This window comes from Carettochelys insculpta, chromosome 1 (genome assembly GCF_033958435.1).
Source record: "Carettochelys insculpta isolate YL-2023 chromosome 1, ASM3395843v1, whole genome shotgun sequence".
NCBI classification, from domain to species: Eukaryota; Metazoa; Chordata; order Testudines; family Carettochelyidae; genus Carettochelys; species Carettochelys insculpta.
The window spans coordinates 287,031,728-287,048,023 of NC_134137.1; the positions used below are offsets into that span (position 1 = coordinate 287,031,728).

Below are 16,296 nucleotides of genomic sequence, written 5' to 3' on the forward strand. Positions count from 1 at the left end.
CTCTTGTACTCTGCTTGTCTTTCTTGAACTACCTGTATTCTTCTGTACCAATACCAAATCTTGAGACATATCCCATTAACTCTCTGTGATACCAATCATGTCTCAATTTATTGTATATGTTTTTCCTATTTATCCCCTGTAGTCCTTGCAGCTATACATAGACATGTAAGATTTTGAGCAGATTCCCCCACTGATTTCTCTCTTGTTGCTTTTGTAGCCTAATTGCTTTGCAACCATATTCCTAACAACAACTAACATTCAGCTAATATTAATTTTTTGGTATGTCTGCCTGTGAGCTTTTCTCACAATCTGTTAACCTACTTTTCAGTTTTCCTTTCCAAACAAGCAAATCAGTGCAAAGATGCTCTTCTCCTTTAGGTCGGGTGGATCTCAATTCTGCCAAAAGATCATTGGTCTGGAACTACATCTCATAGTGGGGAAGACAAAGCCCTCCTCTTGATACCATCTGTGTCTCCAGAATGCAAGTATTTATTCCAGGGGCTTTATGCACACTTGGAGGATGGGCAAAAACCCGCCACCCACAACCTTTTCTACTTTGCTTTAGCTCCCAAACCCATGTAGTCACTGCTACTCTGCTCAGGACCATACCAGAAAGTATCAGTACTCATGTCAATGAACACAATGGGGTAGAGATCAGATGGACAGACAACCTCAGCAACCTGTTCCGGGATGCCAGCTTCATGCAGGCAGCACTCCTCCTGGGACATCATGTCAGGTCAGGTGATGGATACCTCCACTCCCCTCAGAAAGGAGTCCCCAACCTCCAGCACTCGATCTCCTCATCTAGGGCATAGTGGTCTTGAGTAAGGCTGCAAGTCTTTCATGGTGGTCACCGAAGTTACTGATTCTGTGACTTTCCAGGACGTCTGTGACTTCTACAGCATCTGGTAGAACTGCCCCAGCGCAGCATCTCGTGCACTTGACCATACCTTCCCACCTAACAGGCAGCTGGTCTCCCCAGAACAGCCATCTACGAGCAGCAGCAGTGCCTCAAACTACTGTGCCAATCACACCCAAGCAGCAACATTAGAGAACTGGATCACCTTCTTCCCTAGAGCAGCAGCAGTGGTGGGGCCCCAGGCCACTCCCCTGCAACAGCAACAGAGCTCCAGATGGCCGCAGCCCCCAAGCAGGGCCCAAGTCTACCTCTCCCATACACCCAGGAGCCAGCAGCAGCAGAACCCCACACTCCCTCACATTGCACCTGCTGCATCGAGGGGCCCTGCCCTCCCTGCCAAGGCACTTAAGATTTTGTCCTGGTTATTTATACAAAAAGTCACGGACAGGTCAGAGGCATATTGCCTATGACCTGTCCATGTATTTTAGTAAAAACACCCATGCTTAAATTGTAGCCTTAGTTATGAGCCTTCCAGAAATGGGAGGTAAATCAGTCCTCTTCCTGAGCCATTGAAGTCTGCTCCTGTTGTCAGTACAACATCATGCATTTCAGACAGGGGTTCTGGGTGGATATTGTCTTCTGCTCAAGGTGTTCAGCAGCCAGTCTCCTCTTCTCAGAATAGCCAGTTCTTCTTCTTCCTCTTATGCTGCTGCAGTTAGCTGGAGTCAGCTAGTAGCCTCCATTTGCATCCTGACAATGAAGTCCTCATACTCTTGGCTGATCTGTAGATGAGATATTCGTCCTGTAGGTGTCTTTCCTAATTTGAGGGAATCACAAAGAGAAACCTTTCACATCTGCTGGTTTCCTTCCTGGCTTTCATTATCATGGCAATTTAGGCTGCATTCTCAGCAAGTCCACACTAGGGCCTGGGTGGAAGCCTCGAAGATCAGGATGCCCAGCTGGCAAAGGACCCCACAAATTGTGGCAAAGAAAAAGCTAGAGGTAGAAGAGGGGTTGGTGACATTTAGTTTTCCTCCTATGGCAGGTTCTTTCTTGCAGAACACTCTCAATTTAAGAAAACAAAAACCAAAGCAAAGCAAAAACCACACAACTCTACTGGCAAATTCAACTAATTCCCTTCATCTCACACATGCCTTAATTTCATTAGCCACCACTGACTCACATTCAATTTGTGAGCCACCATAATGCTTTGACCATTTAGCAGTACCACTACATATCAAAGTATTCCCCAACTTGTAGCTGTGAATTAGATCTTCCCTTCCAAAGTGAAGTATTTTGCACTTTCAAAACAAAAAAGCAGTCAAGTAGCACTTTAAAGACTAACAAAATAATTTATTTGGTGAGCTTTCGTGGGACAGACCCACTTCTTCAGACCATAGCCATACCAGAACAGACTCAATATTTAAGGCACAGAGAACCAAAAACAATAATTAAGGTGGACAAATGAGAAAAAAAAATCAAGGTGAGAAAATCAGAGACTAGAGGGTCAGAAGGGGTGTGTGTCAAGAATTAGATTAAGCCAAGTATGCAAATGAGCTTTGCACTTGTTTTTATTGTTGTTGATCTCAGACCATTTCTTTCTTTTGTGAAGATCATTCTGAAGTTTAATCTTGTTCCCTGGAGTGCTTGCATTTCCTCCCATCTTGGTGTCATCTGCAGATTTTATTCGCACACTCTCCACTGCATTATTCAGAACACAGAAAGGTTGAACAGTAACAGATGCAAGACTGATCCCTGTGGGACCCTGCTAGTGCATCCCCTCAACCTAACAGGAAACTTTTTTTTAACTTCTCTTTCAGTATGGTCTTTTCCTCCAGTTGGACACCCATGGTATTCTGCAAGCTGTCAGATATTTCCTTATTTTGATATGTCAGACATTAATATATTTTCTAGATGGAAATTAATGTAATGAAATAAGTTATGAAATGGAACAGTTTTCACAGACCTATATTCTCCTTCCATTTAAATAAATTGAAGTTATATCATTAATTTAAAATTAAGCAACAGGGGCCCTTGCATTAACATTTCAAGTAGTAAATCTAATCCCTGGGAGTTAGTATGAAAATCATGATGGAGAGAAGGAGAAAATATTTCTGAGAGGTTTATCAGAAAAAAAGGAATATCAAAATAGTGTAATTAAATAAGGAACATGTGGATGCGTATTAAACTATGGGTAGGTGTTTGATGGGTGCATTTCTTTTGCTACAGCTGTGAATTTCCTGTCAAGTGCCCTATCCACCATTTTAATGTGAGAAATGAAGAGGAACTGACATTTGAAATCTTTTTTCTCTTCTTCCCCACACCCTTTATTCTTTAAATAAGCTCCAGCACAAAACATATTGATGCTGGTTTGCCACAGTAAGTTGGTGAGTATGAGGAACTTACATCAAAATGTGTATGTATTTCAAACAAGAGAATCAAATCAAAAGCCATATTTCATATTTACCATATGTTCAAGGAGACATACACTGAATCTCTACTTCATTTTTTTTTCAATGGGAAAAAAAGAAAATAGTATTCAACACATAGGTAATTCTAATATCAGAGATTCACAGTGTCAAAATACTAGAAGTAAAAACAGAAAGATGGTGATGACCAATTCAAAATTTCCATCCATTTCAACTAATTAATTGAAACAGCCAGGAGAGGGCAGCAGAAGCCAAATTGGAACTGGATGCTATGTTACTTCATCTGTTCATTCCCGTTTCATTGGTCTAAAGATTCATAATTTTATACTGCAACTATGAAGGCAATTAATACATATTTCTATATCAGAATCTAGAGTGATCTCCCGTTCCAAACAGGAGGGAAAAAATCCGTTTCCATTTTCAACCGACAGCCTTGGTTTCTCCCCCTCGCTGGCATGAGAAAGTTTAGTTCCCTGAATAAAATGTCCGAGATTTTTGGCAGCAAATCTAACATTGCCATTGTTGTGCAACCGCGTTTTTGTTTACAAAAACTAACAAAAGCAAAAACGCCGATCACCGTGAGAAGACGCAGCAAGGGAAGGGCACAGCCCCGTGCTCCGCTCCCGCCGGCGCTCTTTTTGCCGCAATGTCTGGCTCTCCCATAGCAGACCCCGCCCTGACTCAAGCTGCGGAAAATGGCGGCGAACGGCTGAGACTTGCCATGCGGAAGTAGGGACCTGCCGGGAACCTCATTGGTCAGATTTTGCCGCAGCCTCACAAATCCTAAAAAGCCGGAGATGCTCCTTTCCAGCGCGAAACAGCCGCTGCCGACCCACCACTAGGACGCAGAGACGAGCTGCAACGGAGTTGGGAAGTAGCTGGTATTTTATGCAAAGGACTCAGTGTCTCACTCGGACAGGCAAACGGGCCGGGGGAGCACTCCGATTGCAGGAGGTCGGGATTGAGGAGTCTCGCACCCCAACTGTGAGGCAGGGTTACAGGGAACAGCTGGGGTAGGGCGGTGTTTCCTTATTTACTGTGGTCTTTAAAAACAAACACCGCTCCGGCAGGTGCCCTGCGGCAGGGGCTCGAGCTCCGGCACCGTTCTCGGGGAGGTGGTGCGGGAAGCCGCGGGGGCTCCGACTCTGGCACCAGGGGTTCGGCCTCCGATCCCTGCGCCGCGCTCCGGCAGGGGTTCTATGGCAGGCGCTCAGGCTCTGACGTTTATAGAAATCTCTGCTTTTAAACGGAAACGTATGAAAAACGAAAAAACCTAATTATTCAACAAGGAGTTCGAAGCATCTTAAATATTAATTTATTCTGCCATAAATTGTGGCTTGAAGCAACATCAAATACAATTAGATTTTTTTTAACATTACGAACATAACTCAGCTCTTATAGTGAAAGCGTGGGTGGCTCTTAAAAGAGCCTTTGTGTTGTTCTGTTGACTGGAATAAGCTGTTTAGCCACCAAAGCCATAGAGGGTGCGACCTTGGCGCTTCAGAGCATAGACCACATCCATAGCCGTTACGGTCTTTCGCTTAGCATGTTCAGTGTAAGTGACAGCGTCACGAATAACATTCTCCAAAAAAACTTTCAGCACTCCGCGGGTCTCCTCGTAAATTAAGCCCGAGATACGCTTCACCCCCCCACGTCGAGCCAAGCGCCGAATAGCTGGTTTAGTGATACCCTGGATGTTATCCCGAAGAACTTTACGGTGCCGCTTAGCACCTCCTTTCCCTAGCCCTTTACCACCCTTACCGCGACCAGACATGGTAAAACAGCACAAGAGTTTCTCTACCCAAACTTAAGAAAACACTGCATGAAATCCTAGTATATTGTTTGGGTTGCGACCTGATTGAGAACTGAAAAGGGCGGGCTCTGAGACCGCCTCTCTTGCGTGCCCTCCCCCCCACCTGTCGGTCTGCATTTACTGCGAGAGTTACACTCCCCGCGGCTTCCTAGCGGTTAATATTTTTTAAAGAAATTATACTTCTAAATTTTCATTTATAACTACTTCGTTTAAGAAAATAATAAAGCAGTCATGTAGCACTTTAAAGCCTAACAAAATAATTTATTAGGTGATGAGTTTTCGTGGGATTATCTACAGTGTGTCTGTCCCAGGAAAGATCATCCCCTAATATTCTGTTAGTCTTTAATGTACTACATAACTGCTTTGTTGTTTTGGTAGAATACAGCTTAACACGGCTACCTCTCTGTTACTAATTTTAACTGTCACTTTTAGAGCCCAGCAGTTACTTGGCTGCCTCAACCGCAACCTGGTTAGGAATGGCTTCCCTTCTGAAAACCCGCAGCCATTGCACTGTAATTAAGGACGGCGGTGAGGGCACAGGGAAATTTGATCAGGAAATGGAAAAGTCCGTTGGGGACTATGAAGGTCGTCTTGCCACTCTGATAAGTGATTGCAGCACTCTCTCTCCAGAACGGTATCTTTTTAAGATCGTAGTAAATAAGGAAACGCTACCCCCACCCCCCCAGGCGATCCCTGTAACTCTGCCTCATAGTTGGCGTGCGCGACAGCGTCTCACTCCCGACCATCTGCAATCGGAGTGATCCCCTAGCCCGTTTTCCTCTCCTACTGGGCCACTCCGCCCTTTGTTTAAAATGCCAGTTACTTCCAAACTCCGTTGCCGCTAGTCTCTACGTCACAGTGACGCGGCGGCGGCAGCTGCTTCGGACTGAAGGGGCGCCCCTCCGGCTTTCCAGTATATGGGGACTGCGGCAAAATCTGACCAATCAGGTTCCGGGGCAGGCCCTTTTCCCTCTTGGCCTGTCTTTGCCGTTTGCCGCCATATTCCGCAACTTGAGTCAGCGTCGGGGCTGGGGCGAGAGAGCCAGAAACGGCGGCATAGAGACCGCAGGCGGGATCGGATGACAGATCTGTGCCCTTCCCTTCCGGCATCTCCCCACTGTGATCGGCGTTTCTCGTATGGTTACTTATTTGTGCAATAGTAACAGAGAGATAGTCGTGGTACTCTATAAACTATGGAAAAAAAAAACAGTCTAGTAGCACTTTAAAGACTAAAAAATAATTTATTAAGTGATGAGCTTTTCTGGGACAGACCCACTTCTTCATAACATAGCCCTACCAAAACAGACTCCATAAATATCAATACATTAATATTGAGTCTGTTCTGGTATGGCTATGATCCGAAGAAGTGGGTCTGTCCCACAAAAGCTTATCACCTAATAAACTATTGTGTTAGTATTTAAAGTGCTAGGGGACTACTTTTTGGGTTTTATTTGTGCAGTGTGTGCATACATTAGCCATTGTGAATATGGCTGCATATCACCACAAACACAAACTCTTAAGCAACAAGAGTGAGCATCCCTGGCCCGGTAGTACAGGAGATGTGCAAAACAGTGAGTTTACTTAGCACAGCTTACTCCTCAGGCCTCTAGAGCAGTGACAAAGACCTCTCCACTCTCATCTGTTTCTTGCAACTCCTGTCAATGGTTCTTCATCTGTGTTACAACTTTTTTTAGTTGATAAACTGAAACAATTATGTTACAGTAATAAGGGTCTATTATATAGTGACAAAAATACAAAGCATTTTTTAACATCATCAAGAATATTATTACTGTTACATAGTACAGATTTTTGCTGGACCCAGGCATTATATGTTGCCAGGTGTATTCAAGAATTGAGGGAGAGTGTGAGAGCAGGGCTGAGATGTTTTGGGGAAGAGGGAGGTCATAAAGAGAGAAGTCTGCCTGCTGGCTGCAGACTCAAGTTACTGGATGTAATAATTTATAATAAAAATGATAATTCCAGGATTAGCTCCCAACTAAATGTTTACCAAGTGAAACAGAACTGTGTGTTTTTTCTAATCCCTGAGTGCCAGGCAACAATGATGTTTAGGCAGTATTGTCAATTTCTTTCCTGGGTGAACACAGAAACTTTCAATTGAAACGTCTCTACATAGATCTGCAGGATGAAGATAGTATTTCACTGTTTAGGTATATATATATGGTGGATTTTAGAATGCACAGAAGTATTGCAGTGTATAATTATGCTAACAATTCATACACAGTTTGTTTTAGATGGCTGGAAATTTTTACTAATTTACAGAAAACCAAAAAAAAACAAAAACAAAAAGTCAGTTTTTTTGCAATTTTTATTGCATTTTTTTTCTTTGGCCCTCTGTACTTATAAATGTCAGTCTGTACTGGAAATGAAATTGATCTGATGAAGTGAGTCTGCTCCACAAAAGCTCATCACCGACTAAATCATTTTGTTAGTCTTTAAAGTGCTAAATTTCTGCTGTTTTGTTTTGTTGGAGTACAGACTAACATGGCTACCTCTCTGTTACTATTGCATATACATATGATGGCTCTCACAGATTATGCATATGCATGTGATGGCTAACTGTTGTTGAGCTGCATGAGAGGGAGGACACTATACGAAGCATCTTTCAAAGGAGCTTCAGTTCTTCTCTTGTCAGCAGTGAATTAGCAGAAGCATGTCTTCACCCATCCCACATCTAACTCACCTGGCCAGTGCAGTTAGGTGGACCAACTGTTGGTAACAGCAAGAAGACTGTGTTTGTGTGTGTTATATCATATCTGTATGAGAAGCGTTGATTCCTATACACATCTCATAGACTTGGAAGGGACCTTGAAGAGTCCTGGAGTCCAGTCCTCTGTGCTCACAGCAGGACCTATCACCATCCCCGACAGATTTTTTTAATTTAATTTTTCTTTTTTAATCTAACCTACCCCAGATCCTTGAAAGGCCTACTCAGGGACTAAGCTCAAAATCCTGTGTTTGCAGGATTTTTCTTCCAGAAAAAAAGGTGGCAGAATTCAAACCCCAGACTCCTTCAGCCAAGAGGTCCATCCCCACACTCTGGAGGCATAACCCTGCCCACCCCGTGCATGACCTGAGCCCCCCGCACAGCAGCTTAACCACCTCCAGGTGGCTTAAGTGCCCCCCACCCCAGCAGGGCCCCAGCTACCCATCCACCAGCTCAGCTGCCCCCTCGCAGGGCCCAAGCCACGCCCCGACAATTTAACCATCCCCCGGTGGGACCCAAGCCGTGCCCTCGGCAGCTCAGCCACCACCTGCACTCCCAAACCACCGCCCCCTGGGCTTAGCCCCACCCCCCCAACTCAGATTCACTCACCTTTCCACACAGGTGCGCAGCAGGGTCGCCACCATATAAAGTGCAGCTGGGCAGATCCCAGTCGCTCTGGAAGAACAGAACTCAACATAGACCACTAAGTTGAGTACTCTTTCAGGATGGCAGGAAGAGAACGGCAGCGGCAGGAGCTGCAAATAGCTCCCTAGAGCAGTGGTGTCCAATACCAAATCAAGGATAGCCACACTTGTGGTTGTCGTCCCTGTATATCTGCTACAGTCCCCTCCCCCAAAGCCATACTCCCTCAGTTCACCCCCTCCAACTGAATGCCTCCTGGTTTCCCAGAGCCAGGTACCTCCAGCCCTGACCCCCAACTGAGTGCTGGTGACTTACCTTCCTGCCACTGCAGGGGCCACACTGACTAGAGGCCTGCCAGGGCTGTGCACGTGCTGTGCTGGGCCACTGGGGCTGCTCTGGGACCACGCTGGGCTGCAGGAATGGGGGGAGGGGTGTCTTCAAAAATGGTGGCACCAGGACAAAAGATGCCAGAACACCATTCCGGCAGAAAAAAAGCCCTGTGTACGTGTATGAACCTTGAAAAGATTCTGTGCACTTTTAAGTACAACAGGGCTAAAGCCCTGAGACCCTCTGTTCTGCAACAGCTAAAACCTAGAACCCCAAATGGGGTAATGGTGGTGGGCTCTGGGAAATACTCTGAGGGAAGTTAAGTCCTTACTACTAGTATGATGCCATGGCCAAAAGGGCTAAAGCAATCCTCGTATATATAAATAGGAGAATGACAAGTAGGACCTGAAGTTATATTACCTCAATATTTGGCAGCTAGCCTTGCTGGCTAGATTAGTAAATTGTTTTATATTTCTGACTTGAAATATAAAAATGATACATGCATACAAATAGAATACACACATTCAGCAGATTATAACCTTTAAAATATGTTATATAAAGTATTTTGCATAAAGCATATTCTAGTTGTCATATTCAGAAGCATATTTCCATAAAGAATATACAATGCAATGTCAAAAATGGGACATTTATAATCTGTTACAGGCATGTCACCTAGGGCTTTCTGGACTGTGGCATCCTGATTAAGGCAACCTATCATTAATCAGGATGCCACACTCCAGAAGGCCCTAGGTGACAGGCCTGTTCTCTCCTACGGACAACCTCCCAACCTTATGAGGATTCTAACCAACAGCCACAGTTTATACTGCAGGAACACCAGTCTTGGGACTTTTCCTTGCAACAAAGCCTGCTGCTAGCTTTGTCCACATATCTATCCTGGTAGTACCATCACTGGACCTAACCAGGTTATTCACAGAATCACAGGCACAGTCTCATGTTCCTCAACTAACATCATATACGCCATCATGTGCCAACAGTGCCCAGATGCTTTGTATAGTGGACAGACTTCAAACTCTCTCAGCCAAAGAGTTAATGGGCAGAAGACAGACATCAAAACGTTCCTGATCCACAAACCAGTTAGTCTACATTTTAATGGAGTGGGTCATTCTGTTAATGACTTAAGGGTTTGCCTCTTATTGAAGAAGAATTTTCAGTTTGCGTTGGAAAGAGAAACTGCTGAACTCTCTTTCATATTCAAATTCAACATATTAAAAGGTGGTTTGAACCAGGATGCAAATTTTCTGGGACACTATAGGGGCTCTTTTGCATACTTGGCTTAATCTAATTCTTGACTCCCCCCCTCCCATCTGCTCTCTGATTTGCTCACCTTGATAATTTTTTTCTGATTTGTCAACCTTGACGACTGTTTTTGGTTCTCTATGCCTTAAATATTGACTCTGTTCTGGTATGGCTATGGTCTGAATAAGTGGGTCTCTCCCACGAAAGCTCACCTAATAAATTATTTTGTTAGTCTTTAAAGTGCTATTTGACTGCTTTTTTGTTTTGCTAGTTCTAGAGTAGTGACTCTTCCTGTATGTTTTGGTTAAGCCCTGTAGTGTCAGAGTACCCAGAAGCCTGCTAATAGTGTTATGGCTCAATTTTTTTTCCATTTTGAGTGTATCATTTATGAGAATCTGTCTCTCTCACACAGACACATTTGTTTGTATCACTGAGCATTTCTGTGATTGTATCAATTATATTTGTGAACATACACCAAAAATAATAAATGACATTATTCAAAACAAACTAATTCAGTGATGTGAAGAAAACAAATCTAGGCCAGCTGATGGGAGCAAAACTGATTGGGGAAAATGGGAAGCAAGTTAGTGGCAGAAGAAACTGTTAAAACAAAGGATGACCACTCAAAAAAAAAAAGGTCAGAAGTGCTTAAGTACTTCAGATTTGCCCTCTCCGATTAAATTTTAGAAAATGGCGACCATACAAAAACTGGTGGAAGGAAAATGGTGTGTCAGGAAATCTGATTGGTCCGATTTTGCTGCAGCGTTCTAATTTCCGAAACAAAGGAGAATTAAAGAAAGGTCAACACAGATTGTTACACTAGCAGAAAATAATCCTTTTGTGCGTATCTATTTGATTACCCCAAGAAATTTTCCACGGCACTATATTGATCGATTTAAGCATGGATTTTTGAGCATGCAACTGAATTAAAACAATTCTTTGCTAACACAGAGGAGGGTCGTGATTTCAATTAGCATTGCAAATAGAAATCATTAAATGTTTCCCTTTTCGGAAAAAAAAAAAGTATTTTACAGAATTTGTTCTACTAAAGGAAGCCGGAAAATAGGCTGGGAATTTCAGGTGACCATGTTCTAAAATTAAGATCCCTCGGAAATGGGTTGGGTGTGCACGGTTCAATAGAAAACGCACCTCCAAAGTTGTTCTTGATATGAATATCTTTAACAAAACCCCCAGAACTAAGAGGATACCTGGGTTTCTACTGAAATCATAACCCTGTACTTTATATTGATTTTCGGACTCTTAAATGTAGCATTATGTTCTCTCAAATCTTTTTGTTTGTTTATTACATGCTTGGGTGAGGGAGCATCTCAGATGAGGTTTAATACAAAAACAGGAGCCGGGGGGGAGGGAATTACTCCAAGAAAAAAAAAATCCTTACATTAAGTCTGACTTCAGGGACTACGAGTAGCATAATGGAGCTCAACCACATACCTCCTCTTTGGTTATCTTGTATTTATGCATCTGAGGCAAAAGACCAGCAAAGCACCACAGCAGAGGGCAAACTGAGGGATAACGAACAACTTGGGTCTGCGTGGGGATATGAAGCATATCTTGTTACTGATCTACTAAGGATCGGTGATAGATTTCGTGGACCTGCGCTGAATTTGAGCTCGCCAATCAAGACTAGTAGCACAGACCAAATGCATGGCTATCTGCCATACAGATTCGATGATTAAATCCACTTTTATAAATAACGTATTTGCCATACAATCACTCTTTCCGGCACCACTCAAATATTAGACGAGCTCCATTTTAGTCCATCTATTAGGTTGTAAACGCAAAAAAGAGTATACACCAATTTAGAGGGAATCGAGTAATATGAAAAACCTGTCAATAACTGCAATGTTAGGCGAAATATTTAGATTTTACTTTTATCAGCAGAATGAATTATTTAGTTTCAGGCAAATATGCAAAATGTTTGGTTTTAATATGAAATCCTGTTTCTTTTTACAAGTCATACTTTGCATCAGGACAAGGCCAGGGATGTATTTCCTATAAAACATGCACATTATCTTAGAAAAAAAGTGTAGCCATTTTCATAAGAGCTAAATTCCAAAGGAAAAGCTGGAAAAGACGGGTCATCTAACAACGTTAATTATGTGTTGTAGAAATGGTAACATAAAAAAGCAAATATCCCAAATCACATTTTTTAAGATGGATTGAAGAATATAACATGCATTTGCTTTGGGTGAAAAAATATTTTATTCCTTGCCGGTAAACATGCATGTGGGATTTGAGGAAAAATACATCAAGCTTTGAAAACGAGTCATTATTTGAAGGTGTCTGAACAGAGTTAAATACCGAACTTGCAAGCGAGACAATATTCATGTTGTGCTTCTCTTTGCTTTGTGGAGACAAGTTAATTCCTTTCCACTTACCAAGAGTTGTTCTTCAAGGAGGCAGCAAAAGAACCTGAAAGTTTTCCAGGACAACTTTAAAATTTAGCCTTAGACATTTCTAGGCAGATAACATTACTACATTGCCCGGTGCTTAGTAGGCCTCAGCCTCTCTAGTTTCTTTCAGCATTTAAAAATTAAAGCAGAAGTGCAGCTCCTTTAAGTGTGAATGTGGTGGCTCTTAAAAGAGCCTTTGGGTTTGTAGGTAGATGCATGAATATTTGCTATTAGGTATTTTAAGCTCTCTCTCCACGGATACGACGGGCTAACTGGATGTCCTTCGGCATGATGGTAACTCTCTTGGCGTGAATAGCACACAAATTGGTGTCCTCAAAAAGCCCAACTAAATAAGCCTCACTCGCCTCCTGTAGAGCCATAACTGCCGAGCTCTGGAAACGCAAATCAGTCTTGAAGTCCTGGGCGATTTCGCGCACGAGGCGCTGGAAGGGCAGCTTGCGGATGAGCAGCTCCGTAGATTTTTGATAACGACGGATTTCTCGCAAGGCAACGGTGCCAGGGCGGTAGCGATGAGGCTTTTTCACGCCTCCAGTAGCTGGAGCGCTCTTCCGTGCCGCCTTCGTAGCCAGCTGCTTACGAGGAGCTTTACCCCCTGTAGATTTGCGAGCGGTTTGCTTTGTTCTAGCCATTCTCGTTAACAACTAACGCCAGGCGGCTTTCAGACGAAACCCGCTTCAGAAGAACCTGAAATTTATAACCAAAGTCTCCATTCTGATTGGCTGGAGGAAAATAGCAAATGCTATTGGACAATTTTAAATATTTGAAAAGCCCGCGCTGTGACGGAAGGGAAGGTATTGATCTTGCCTCCTTCCTGTGTAATGCGTACAAGGCCTACGCCTCCCGCGTCCGCCCATCATCTGATTTCACAGAACAAGCGCTCCCTCTAGCGTCCATTACTTTGATTCCTTGCCCCAGTAACAGAGGTAGCCCTGTTAGTCTGTATTCTATCAAAACAAAAAAGCAGTCATGTAGCACTTTAAACACTAGCAAAATAATTTATTAGGTGATGAGCTTTCGTGGGAATTCTTCAGATGTGAAGTTGGTCTGTCCCACGAAAGCTCATCACCTAATAAATTATTTTACTAGTGTTTAAAGTGCTACATGACTGCTTTTTTGTTTTGCCCTGGTAATTTAATGAAGCTCTATTTTAATACGTGACTTTTTTTCTCTTGAAATCCTTATTTTTTTTGTTTGAAAGCAAGATTTGTAAAACATGAGTCTGAATAACTCTCTTCTCCTACTTACAATATTCCTGATCACACTTAACCGAACTGGAACATGTGCATTTTCCAAAAGATTGATAGGGAATCCTATATTATTTTCTATATTTTCTATTTCTATTTTCAGGATGCCACACTCCAGAAGGCCCTAGGTGACAGGCCTGTTCTCTCCTACAGACAACCTCCCAACCTTATGAGGATTCTCACAAACAGCCACAGCCTATACCCCAAGAATACCAGTCCTGGAACCTTTCCTTGCAACAAAGCCCACTGCCAGCTTTGTCCACGTATCTATTCTGGTGGTACCATCACTGGACCTAACCAGGTTATTCACAGAATCACAGGCACAGTCTCATGCTCCTCAACTAACACCATATATGTCATCATGTGCCCACAGTGCCCAGATGCTTTGTATAGTGGACAGACTTCAAACTCTCTCAGCCAAAGAGTTAATGGGCAGAAGACAGACATCAAAACGTTCCTGATCCACAAACCAGTTAGTCTACATTTTAATGGAGTGGGTCATTCTGTTAATGACTTAAGGGTTTGCCTCTTATTGAAGAAGAATTTTCAGTCTGCTATGGAAAAAGAAACTGCTGAACTCTTTCATATTCAAATTCAACATATAAAAAGGTGGTTTGAACCAGGATGCAAATTTTCTGGGACCCTATAGGGGCTCTTCTGCATACTTGGCTTAATCTAATTCTTTACTCCCCCCCCCCCCCCGTCTGCTTTCTGATTTGCTTACCTTGATAATTTTTTCTGATTTGTCCTTTGATTACTGTTTTTGGTTCTCTGTGCCTTAAACATTGAGGCTGTTCTGGTCTGGCTATGGTCTGAAGAAGTGGGTCTGTCCCACGAAAGCTCACCTAATAGATTATTTTGCTAGTCTTTAAAGTGCTACTGGACAGTTTTTTGTTTTGATAGTATATAGACTAGCAGGGCTCCCTCTCTGTTACTATTTTTATAGTATTTGTGGGTTATCCAGATAGAAGATGAAAAGTAATATATCTTCTTCCTAACACACAAGTGATAACTTTTATAGCAGATTAAGAACAGAAAGTAATGGGAATAAATTTAATATTTAGGACATTATTGTGTAAGTTACTTTCCTGAAAAAACAAGCTGGATATGCAATCTCAATAAATGATATGCTAAGTAAAAACACCAAGATGCTTTGAATACTGAGTGTGCAAACTAACATATTTATTTTATTCTAACATACCTGAACATAAGGAACAAGGACCCCTTTCTAAATTCTCAAATTAAAAGTGAATTAAACTTAACGTTGAGTGTAAGTTTCTTTCACAAGTTTAGATATACTCTTGATATTTAAAGAAAATGTGTTCTTTGTAGTAAGTTTTGGAGCAATCATACTGCCCATTCAGAAAATACAAAAAACAGTGTTACAAGCTCTTTCTCAGAAATCGTGGATGGTTCTTAAAAGAGCCTGAGTTTTACATTCTTTGACAATCTACTTAGAGCTAGTATACTTGGTTACAGCCTTGGTACCCTCCGATACAGCATGTTTAGCCAACTTGCCGGGCAGCAGTAGTCTTACAGCGGTCTGAATCTCCCGAGAAGTGATAGTTGAGCGCTTGTTGTAATGCACCAGACGAGATACCTCCGCTGCAATGCGCTCAAAAATATTGTTCAGGAAAGAATTCATGATAACCGTTGCCTTTGAAGAGATTCCCGTGTCTGGATGAACTTGCTTGAACACTTTGTACGCGTAGATATAATAACTTTCTATGCTGGTCTTTCTACGTTTCTTATCCCCCTTCTTCTGAATCTTAGTAACGGCTTTCTTAGACTCCTTCTTAGGCGCAGGTGCAGATTTCACCAGCTCCGGCATTATGAGTTTTCCTGTTTTCTCCTAAGAAAAACCATAAATATAAGGGCGGCCATCCCTTCATTTATAGGGCTCATATGCAAATGAGACACTTGTAAGAGTTCATTGTTATTGGGCATTAGGAGAGCATGTCACATCCGCAGTTTCCGCATCCAATTGGAGAAAATAAAATCCTCATCACTATTGGTTGAAAATACAATGAAACTATTCAACCAATCATGCGTCAGTGTCTCCGCTACGAGGAGGAGATTAAAAAAGGTAGAATTCGCATAGGCACTTTCTTTGTTGTGATCGTGATCTGTTAGAAGTGTACTAGCGATTTTTTAAAGTAATTTTGCAGTGTCTAATCCCACGATCGAGGAAATCAGGGTGGTAAAATGAGAGCAGAGGCTAAGTCTCGTTCTTCCTGAGCTGGTTTACAGCTCCTGGTAGATCGTGTCCACCAACTTTTCCGGAAAGGTCATTACGCTGAACGAGTAGGAGCTAGTCCCTCAGTATACGTGGCTGCTGGCCTGGAGTATCTGACAGTTGAAATTTTGGAGCTAACTGGTAACGCTACTCAGGACAACAAAAAAACTAGGATTATTCCCTGTCACTTGTAGCTCGCCATCTGCAATGAGGAGGAGCTCAAATTATTGGGAAAAGTGACAATTGCTCAAAGTGGTGTTCTGCCCAAATTCCAGGCATTGCTACTACCTAAGAAAACAGAAAGTCATAAGGCAAAGAGCAAATAAAAT

General features: G+C 42.6%; 5 protein-coding genes and 1 pseudogene across 8 annotated transcripts in view; 2 read left to right on the forward strand and 4 right to left on the reverse strand.

The window, feature by feature from the left end:
- The window catches only part of LOC142021747 (histone H1-like), a 61,876-nt gene that overhangs the window by 16,871 nt on the left and 28,709 nt on the right, over positions 1–16,296 (reverse strand). Inside the window, exons 2-3 of one of the 4 annotated variants that reach the window (XM_075010897.1) lie at positions 8,436–8,501; positions 383–2,560 (exon numbers count right to left, since the gene is read on the reverse strand). The exons of 1 other annotated variant lie outside the window; for it this stretch is intronic. In XM_075010897.1, coding sequence (XP_074866998.1) covers positions 2,367–2,560; positions 8,436–8,501 — 260 coding nt within the window. In that variant the 3' untranslated portion in view covers positions 383–2,366. Of the gene's footprint in view, positions 1–382; positions 2,561–6,524; positions 7,829–8,435; positions 8,502–13,035; positions 13,172–16,296 lie in introns of those variants that run through there. 2 more of the 4 variants (XM_075010904.1, XM_075010922.1) reach the window with 2 other exon arrangements.
- The window catches only part of LOC142021763 (uncharacterized), a 38,819-nt gene that overhangs the window by 8,054 nt on the left and 14,469 nt on the right, over positions 1–16,296 (forward strand). The window contains exon 2 of the mRNA XM_075010935.1: positions 13,835–14,340. Within this exon, the coding sequence (XP_074867036.1) occupies positions 13,901–14,340 (440 nt within the window). The 5' untranslated portion in view covers positions 13,835–13,900. The remainder of the gene's footprint in view (positions 1–13,834; positions 14,341–16,296) is intronic.
- LOC142021825 (histone H4) lies at positions 2,423–6,269 on the reverse strand. Its single transcript, XM_075011043.1, has one exon. The coding sequence runs from the start codon at positions 5,060–5,062 to the stop codon at positions 4,751–4,753; it is 312 nt and encodes a 103-aa protein (XP_074867144.1). The 5' UTR covers positions 5,063–6,269; the 3' UTR covers positions 2,423–4,750.
- On the reverse strand, positions 12,252–13,116 carry LOC142021778 (histone H3). The gene has a single exon (XM_075010961.1). The coding sequence runs from the start codon at positions 13,114–13,116 to the stop codon at positions 12,706–12,708; it is 411 nt and encodes a 136-aa protein (XP_074867062.1). The 3' UTR covers positions 12,252–12,705.
- LOC142021817 (histone H2B 3-like) lies at positions 14,334–15,993 on the reverse strand. The gene has a single exon (XM_075011031.1). The coding sequence runs from the start codon at positions 15,560–15,562 to the stop codon at positions 15,182–15,184; it is 381 nt and encodes a 126-aa protein (XP_074867132.1). The 5' UTR covers positions 15,563–15,993; the 3' UTR covers positions 14,334–15,181.
- On the forward strand, positions 15,778–16,293 carry LOC142004382 (histone H2A.J-like; annotated as a pseudogene).